Source organism: Vipera ursinii (genome assembly GCF_947247035.1).
Source record: "Vipera ursinii genome assembly, chromosome: 1".
Classification (NCBI taxonomy): domain Eukaryota; kingdom Metazoa; phylum Chordata; class Lepidosauria; order Squamata; family Viperidae; genus Vipera; species Vipera ursinii.
Genome location: NC_139512.1, coordinates 267,519,196 through 267,527,980, shown reverse-complemented (window position 1 = coordinate 267,527,980; position 8,785 = coordinate 267,519,196). Strand labels below are relative to the sequence as shown.

At 36.7% G+C, this 8,785-nt stretch overlaps 1 protein-coding gene across 2 annotated transcripts; it reads left to right on the top strand.

The window, feature by feature from the left end:
* Window positions 1-2,091: 2,091 nt before the first annotated feature.
* LOC310637578 (p53 apoptosis effector related to PMP-22-like) lies at window positions 2,092-7,577 on the top strand. Of its 2 annotated transcripts, XR_014491954.1 has the most exons (4): window positions 2,092-2,398; window positions 4,415-4,558; window positions 5,926-7,199; window positions 7,334-7,354. XR_014491954.1 is itself a non-coding variant. In XM_083358071.1 (3 exons), the coding sequence occupies exons 1-3, from the start codon at window positions 2,197-2,199 to the stop codon at window positions 6,132-6,134; spliced, it is 555 nt and encodes a 184-aa protein (XP_083214197.1). In that variant the 5' UTR covers window positions 2,092-2,196; the 3' UTR covers window positions 6,135-7,577. The 2 variants fall into 2 exon arrangements, 1 of the variants encoding a protein (XP_083214197.1); XM_083358071.1 differs by having other exon boundaries at window positions 5,926-7,577.
* The last annotated feature ends 1,208 nt before the right edge of the window (window positions 7,578-8,785 follow it).

Below are 8,785 nucleotides of genomic sequence, written 5' to 3'. Positions count from 1 at the left end.
AGGTCCTTTTTTCTATGGCTGGAGCAACATGGATTCTGAGAATGTCACTCTATATCTCCTGGATGTAAATATTAATCCTTAAGAGAACTAAGGAGCTACGAAGTCAATTAGTTTTCATTCAATCCACTCCTATGGATTCTTATACATACTTTATCAAGGAAAAGTGCTTCGATTTCATGATTGTGGTTACTATTTTGACTTTGGGGGGTCCATATTTTTAACATATTTTTATATCTTTTATATTTTTTCATAAATTGTGCTATTATCCCACATACCCAGCATTTTATAATTTTTCAACTTGGTCTCTAATCTAATCTTGACAGAGGTGTTAGGTCTTACGTTAACTTCAGCATTTCATCAAAAGCATTTAAAAAAACACTGGAATCTGCCAAGTTGGGTACCATTACCTGTTTTTAACCTCAACAACTATTGCCTAGGCTCTAGGGCAAGTTTTCTTTTAAAGAGTAAAAAAGTACATCCCAATCAGGCAAATAATTTTGACTAGCAAGGCCGATCAGTTGCACCAATGTGAATACAGCTGACCCCTTGTTTCCGAAAGACATAAATGAATAGTGTTGCCTTTGATCCACCACCAGCCTACCATAAACACAATCTCTTCTTTCTTCTCTCCTTCAAAACTACTGTTTTCTAACATTAATATTTCAAACTAAGAGCAAATAGATGAACTCATGTACCTTGTTGCAACGGCAAAATGGATGAAGATATTTGAAAACTTGGAAATACCAGTAGAAGCATGTGGTAAGGAATGAAGTAAAAATGAGAAATGCTTCTGTCCTTTGTGTTATATGGAACCCAGGGGTGGGGGTGGTTACAGGAAGAAAGAAAAGCATAGTTACCGTATAATTGGAAGGAAGTTTAGAGGTCATTTAGTCTATCCCTTATAACATTTTGAAGAGCTGACCATCTAGCCACTATTAAAAGACCTGTATTGAAGGAAAGTGCACTACTTTGCATAGCATCCTGGATCAGTTGGGAAGCTCTTCTTTTTATCCAGCCTGAACCTCCCCAGAATCACTGTCAGCCTGGCAGTCAGGGAAAAAATGGCTAAGGTGTATGTATGTGGGGGGCCTGTGGCCAGTGGCCAGGGGGAAGGAGGTATTCCACCGCAGACACAATAACTAATCGAAGGAAAGGCAGTGGTAAGAAGAAATGAGTGAAATAGATGGACCTCAAATTCATCTAGTTGCCTTGATTTAACCTGTTATGGATAACTTGTAATATTTTATTCCAGTTCCCCTGTCAAACACAATTCATTGGTCTTTGGTATATTAATTCCCTAGTACATTAATTTCAGACTTTGGCTTTTCACTGCATCCTAAAGTGAATTTAACATTTCTGAAAAACCATTTGGCTTCTTAGTCTAACAACATAACATCCTCAACGTAATATCTTCAGTACACAAAAGTACATATAATTCACATTTCCAAACAGTCCCAACCATGTCATCCCAAGTAATGTTTATATAGTGCATTTATCCACAAATATATTAAACAACATTGAGGGGTATCACACACAACTTTGTTTTATGCCCTGCTCAATGTCACTAAGTAGTCCATCTATCTTCATATATGACTATTCAAAATTAGAACTTTTTGTGCTTTGCAATAAAAATCTCTTCACAGTACAAATGCCCAGATGTGGCTTTCATACTGTTTTTTTCTGTTTAGACTCCTACAGCTAAGCTGTGGGAAATCTCAACAATTTGTTCAATATTTTTTTTAAAAGACTGGGACTAGTTTATTCACCAAAAATACACTCCTAACTTTCATTGCTCTCTTCAAAAGCACTTCACTGCTGTTTGTTGTGAAATGCTACTTGCCATGAAAAAGATTAAATAATAATGGCAATGGATATAATCTATATTTATCTTGATTAGTAGTTGACAAAGAAGGAGGAGGCAGATTCCAAAATGAGCATAGTCCCAACCCTGAATTTTGTTTCCAGATCAACAGGTTGTTGTAGGGACTTGCTCACAGAAATTTAGGTGGAGTTTTCTTTAGGGCCTGCCTGGATCACAAAGTTGCTCTCTTCTCTGCTTTCCTTTCTTTCTTCATCTCTATAGCTCTGCATCTTTTCCATTCACCCCCCCCCTGTTTTTCCCCAGACCACCAAAGAAATTGCAGGAAGACCTTTTTGCTTAGCGTTTTAAGTAACTGGAAAAGAACCAACAGCAAGATGGTTCAGTATGGTCTGGATTATACCCGCTGCAGATGGATCTTGCCTCTCCTGCTGGGCTTAGCAGTGATCTTTGGCATCATCTCACTAGCTGGTTGGGGTTGGGTAACCTCACAAAATGATCCATTTGGGAGTGAAGGCTCGTTATGGAGGTTATGCTCTTTAGAAGATGATTCGCGATGTACATCTCTCATGGATTTTGGTAAGGATCTCAGTGATGGGGACACTGTAAGGCAATGTGTGTGTGTGTGTGTGTGTGTGTGTGTGTGTGTGTAGTAAATTACACTATTTAGGGACAATATGCTCTATAACATTTTTGCACATGTAACACCAAGTAGTTCTTTTCACTGTTATCATAGCTTCCAATATTTTCTCCAAATTAGAAATGCTCAATAATGTGTTTTTTCTTTTCTTTTTTTTAAAAAAAGAAGGAATTGAATGGTCAGACAGAGCAATTGTGAAAGTAGATGCTATAAAGACTTACCTTCCTTTTTTTCTGGTTTACTTGTACTCTCAGACTAGAGAAGTCATAGCCGTTATTCTCATCTCGGTCAGTAGAAAACATAGCAACTTAAAATTTTGAAAATGGTGGTTTTGATTTCCTTTATTGGCGCCAGTCTTAAAGTCTAAGAACTTGTTTGAAAATGGATGTCTACAGTTACATATTAGGGTTAAATTATTATGCCCAGTGGATCTGTATAGTGTTCAGTATTTCTGAATGTGGTGATATCAATGTTTCCAGCAAACACATTTTAGGAGCATGTTAAATTTGGTTTTCTCTTTTTGGAAATAATGTTGTCCTGAAGACTTTTATTTTCCGGCTGCTCTTCGGAACAAAATATTTGAAGGCTGCACTGGTTATGTAGAGTGCAAGCCAAATAAAAGTGAAATGGAGGATTTAAAAAAAATCTTCATCAACAATGCCTTTAGTGAAAGATATTCTGTTTATACTATGTAATAAGATTCAATCATTTATATGTAATAAGGTTCAATCATTTTTATAGAGTCAGTTATATTTTTATGTGCAGAAAATGTAAACCCTCAGAGGAATCCTTAGGTAGTTTATTTATTCTAGATTGGTGGGCGAAATCTGAGGAATATGATGTCAAAGTGCAGCATTTCTCTTGTACGCCCTGTGTTCTTTCCACAAGCCGTGGGACCCATCTCTTGCATTTGTGTCTCTAAAATCCCTATTAACCTCCACCACTCATTGCCCACAGCCTTTAAATGTGATCTTCTCAGCTTTAATATCTCTGTGTGAAGATTTCTACTCTTTTACAAATGCCTTTACACCTTCTGAGCCGACTATTCTTAGCAAAATGTTTTTGACATTTGACATGCCAGGATCTTCCCTGGATTTAACCTGTTATAGAGCAATTCAGTATTGTGAGCATCTCATTATAAATAAATAAATAAATAAATAAATAAATAAAAATAAATAAATAAATAAATAAATAAATAAATAAATAAATAAATAAATAAATAAATAACTCCTGAGCGCTTAGGTGGTTAAGGATTAGAGTTCACTACCTTCCTTTCTCTGCTGCATTCTCACGTTATTCCTGCTTTTGTCCAAAGAGATCAATGCCTGTCAATTCTTCACTACTGTAATAGCAAGACATGAAAGAGATTTTATGAGAACCAGAATTAATTTGGTTATGCATCCCACAGTCGTTCCTGTTCAAACAGGTTATTGAAATATTAAAATAACCCAGAATACCTTATTTAACAGAGATGAAGATAACATGCCTAACAGCAAAGGTGGCGATCGTTTTATCGTACCTATTTGCTTGGGGGGGGGGAGAGAAATGAATGCCTACCAGTGGCTTACTCTAAAGCTGTAGCTGCTTTAAAATCAAAGACTCTGTTCAATGAAATAATTGCCTCCTCTCCAGCCCCACTTCCCCAACAGATAAAACTATATGGATATAATGATTGGAGTCCACAAAGCACTTTGAGCCATTTGATTTAGTTCAGCAAATCATGGAAATCCAGCTGTTACATTTGGTAAGTGATGGCTAATGCCTTTTAATACTGTATGTGAACCCATCCAATTGCGGTTTGCCTGATAAAAACATTGTTACCTAAAAATGGATAAATGGATGTGCTATGTATACCCCACCGTACCCTGTTGAATGACTGAATGATATTTTAGAGCTGTATCTTGCCAGGGCGAGGCATAAAGGATGGAGCCATTGTTTTCTGTTTTTATTTCCAGCTTGGGGTAGAGGTGCAGCTGGCACCTTCTTAGTTGGATTTGTACTCATCTGCATCTGCTTTGTCTTGTCCATCATCGCCTTTGCCATCCCGACACTTCGCTTCAACTTCATCAGAGGCATAGGAGGCTTGTCTTTCGTCGCTGGTAAGGCTGCATATCCAAAGCAAGAGAAATATGGGTAGAATATTGTAGAATATGGCAGAGCAGATTTGGTTTGGAGAGACACTGGCTCTTTCTATGGCAGTAAGAAAATAGCAGTGTAGGCGTGTAAAAAAGACTGCTGCCATTTCACATTTTGTCAGGAACTTGTTAGAACAGCAATATGGGAAGACCTCGCATTGCAGCCACATTTGAGCCCAACATTCCCATTGCTAAGCAAGGCAGTTGTTAAGTCAGTCATGCCCCATTTTATGATCATTTTTTGCCACAGTTGTTAAGCAAATCACTTCAGTTAAGTGAATCATGCAGTCATTAAGCGAATCTGACTTCCTCCATTGACACTGCTCGTCAGAAGCTGGCTGGGAAGGTCACAAATGATGATCACATGACTCATGGACAGTGCAACTGTCATAAATACCTGCCAGTTGACAAGCACCCCAATTTTGATCATGTGACTACGGGGTTGCTGCAAATGTAAGAACTAGTCATAAGTCACTTTTTTCAGTGCCGTTGTAACTTTGAACAGTCACTAAATGAATGGTTGTAAATCAAGGTCTACCTGCATTTCATAAAAGCTGGCTAATAAGCAATGATGGTGTGTTACAATCAATGGAGAAAATAGTAGCATTTTTTTTTAAAAAAAAGCACAAGTATTGTCTATTTCATTTTAAACCAGGGAACAAGATAATGTGTATATCCTGAAATAGAGGGCAGGGAAAAGAATCTAAAAGGAACCTTTCTGCTTTTCTTAAATTCTTCTGAATTCATCATCTGTCTCTCCTTATTTTCCTGATACATGTATGAAATTGTAGAACCCAGGTTCTTAATTTATTTTATTTTAGTTGATTCAAAAGCATTCTAAATTCATGTTCACCTTGTGAGAAATTCTACGTAAACATGACTCAAAAGCTATCTATCAAACATCAGCCTTATTGCTGAAACTGTAAATTGTATGTTTACCTTCATTATTCCTGGGTAAAATTTGATTCAGAATCTCACATCACCATTTCTATGATATTTCCCCTCAGAGCTTCAAACCCCAAAGTAGGGAAAGGAGTGTAGCTTAGCGGTAAAGAACCTGCTTTGCTTCCAGTTAACCCTAAAAATGGTCTCAAGTTACAAGGCTGGATCTTACGATGCTGCCAAATGCTGGACTGCATGAATCATCTCTCTGACGGTATAGGACAGTATAATTTAATCACCATATTAGATAGATTGGGCAATTAGAATACAAACTAGGATGGCAACAGGGCTGAGAATTCTCTGAAGGCTATTTTTAAAAATATACAGTCAATTTTGTTCTACTGTTTTCATGTGTTATTAACTTTTTTTAACCTTTTCTTTTTTTGCAGCCATATTCTCATTAATGGGCCTTGTCATCTATGCTGTAATGATTTCAACACGTGTGGTCTTCCCAGTAAATACTGTGCATGTGTTTGATTGGAGCTATGGATTTGGGTGGACCATGTGCATCATGGCAATAGGTCTTGGATTCTTCTTTTGTTGTCTCCCCCTCTATGAAGATCATATTTTGGGAAATGTCAAACCTGAATTTTATTAAAATCTCCTATAAAGAGCAGCAGGGTCATCATATGGAGTCCCTCACTGCTTGGGATCCAAAGAAGCATACAGACATAACTATCAGCTCAAGTCCAATATACAAGACTAGAATATATAGAGGTTTAGCAGCTAAAAAAAGCAATATTAACAATTCTTGTTAATGTAGATTTGTTAATTTTTTAAACAATTTTTTTACCATTAGTTTTTAAAGGCAAATAGTAACTGAACTGCCTTAATTAAACATTCACCAATTAACAGAATTGGTTTATAATCAGTATTGACTTCCTCCTGTGGTCCCCAGGAACTTTTGGAGGCTGCTGTAGAATTGGATGTTTAATTAAGGTGACTGAAAATTTTTGGAATCTGTATTTTTCTAACGAAACGTCAGTATTGAACCACAGAATTTGTTTGCAAAAAATTCCAAATTTAGGCTATAACATCTTTATTAACAAGAATGAGAAAGATGAAGCCAACATGGAAAACATTTATGTACCTGAAAGCATTATTAGCAGAAAAGACTGCATGAAGTGCATAAATTGCTTAGTTAGGAAAGGTTGGGAACAAATTACGTCCCTACTCTGATTGAGAAAACGTGACACCAACCTAATTTCTGTTCATTTTAGCAAAACTATGTGGCCTGCACATTTTAAAGACAATTCTATTACGTTCCAAACCTGTTTACAATAAACAGTCATCACTTATTAGATGTTCTCAGATCTGCAAACTGACCTACAGTATGTGGAAAGCAAGATTAAACAGAAGAGGTTGCTGTAGTTCCAGTAGTACTTTTGTAATAGCATATCTTAGTTTTGCCGACTTGTTTTAAAGTGTAAATACATAGCCTTTTTAAATGCATGGATGTATAATTGCCAAAATATGTTCTTTTTTTTTACTGGGGCAATTCTTTTGTAATATTTTGTTTATGTTCAGCTGACGAAAGCAACACAATCCATCATAACACTGAAAGGACAATGATGTTGCATAGGCATAGAGAACTCAGAAAATGTACATATGTACATGATTTATTATACTAAGGGTCATCTGGTACTCATTTCTTTTGCCATTTGTTCTGACCTCTTACAGCAGGTGTGGGCAACTATGGCAATTTTATGACCTGTGGACTTCAACTCCCAGAATTCCTGAGCTAGCATGGCTGGCTTAAAGTCCAGTTAAAGTCCATAGGTCGTAATGTTACCATAGTTGCCCACCCCTGTCCTATAGGCTTGTTTCTTAATTCAAACCTTATTCCCAAGTAAAAATACATAAGCTGTCACCTTAGATCGTAAGCTGTAGGAGTTGTGTAGCTTCTATGTTCTGCATAATGCTCAAGGCTTAATTAAAAGTTAAATCAATAGTTAGAGTGGCAAGTTGAACTTAATATCATCTATTGTGTTTTGGCATAATTTTCCATGTTTCTTAATTGCATGTTGAAAAGGATGTGATATTATTAAAATCAGTTAGTAGAACTTTTTTGCCTGTTGCTTAATGAGTAAAAGAATTTGTAGGGTTGGTATTAAACTTAAAAATAAAAATAAACAACACAAACAACTTAAGTATGTGAACATACTGCCCTCATCAAATGACAGATGCGCATTTGTTGAAAATTCAAAAAATGGATTAGCATACAGAGGCTATAATTGCTGTTAAAAATTCAGCCACTGCAAAAATGTTTTAGTATTCTGGGCAGCTTACTAGCAGAGTTCTAAACATTGACTGCTTAAACCAAGACTAGGAAATTTGTGGGCCTTCATGGGAGTGGGAATTTTAACAGTATCTTTTATATAGCCCAGACCTGAGATTCCCCCTTACTTTAGGAGATAAATAAAGAAGAATTTAAAGCAGCAAAGAAGTATCTTTTGGCAAAACTGAGCATTGTTGCCAGTAATATCAGAAAATTAAGGGAAGGTGAATATTATTTCAAGGGGGGCTCCCGAAAGGAGGTTGCTGGTAGTTGCATTCACTCTGTAAATCCTAATCCTAGTTTATTTAATATTTATATCCTATAGGTAGATTAGTTCTTTCTAAAGAACTATTTTTGCCCAATATCAATAGATGCTAGATGGTCAGGTGTGCTTAAATCTAGCCATCAAAACCCTTGCCCTATAAGCTGCAGAAAAATGAAATTTAAAATTTTGAAGATGCCCTTTCTGAGAAGAATCAAGGGCTATAGATATTCCTTCAACCATTATTGCATCCAAGTTTCATCAGTGCCTTTCGTCAGCCTGTGGACTGCAGACTCTAGCCTGGAAATTATGCAGAGGATTTATAGTCTGCACTCAATCTCTAGTAGGGAGAACATGCCTGCCCAACAGGTTGCACAATGATAGGATTCACTAATGGGAATTCAAAGGCCTTAGGTCTTGAGCCTGGGAAACCAGCTATGCTACCAAATAAGTCACAGGATGAAACAAAACACTTTTGAGAGGTGTTTTGTTGTTTTGAAAAGATATATAGCATGTCTGTAGGATATATGTACATGCTATTTTTTCTTCTATGAAAGGGAGATTGAGAGCAAGAAAACAGCACAGGGGCCTTGAAGAAAACAACAACAACAATAAGGGACACAGCGGGACTAGGCTCTATATATTTAATGTATCTAGAGGATTGCAAGAAACCTCCTCCTCCTGAGAATGGTGAATACTCAAGGCATAA

What these genes read in the sequence shown, in the direction of transcription:
- LOC310637578 (XM_083358071.1), top strand. Translation starts at nt 2,197, where the DNA reads ATGGTTCAGTATGGTCTGGATTATACCCGCTGCAGATGGATCTTGCCT. An exon ending in TACATCTCTCATGGATTTTG is followed by an intron (nt 2,399 to 4,414) that starts GTAAGGATCTCA and finishes TTTTATTTCCAG; the next exon opens with CTTGGGGTAGAGGTGCAGCT. An exon ending in AGGCTTGTCTTTCGTCGCTG is followed by an intron (nt 4,559 to 5,925) that starts GTAAGGCTGCAT and finishes CTTTTTTTGCAG; the next exon opens with CCATATTCTCATTAATGGGC.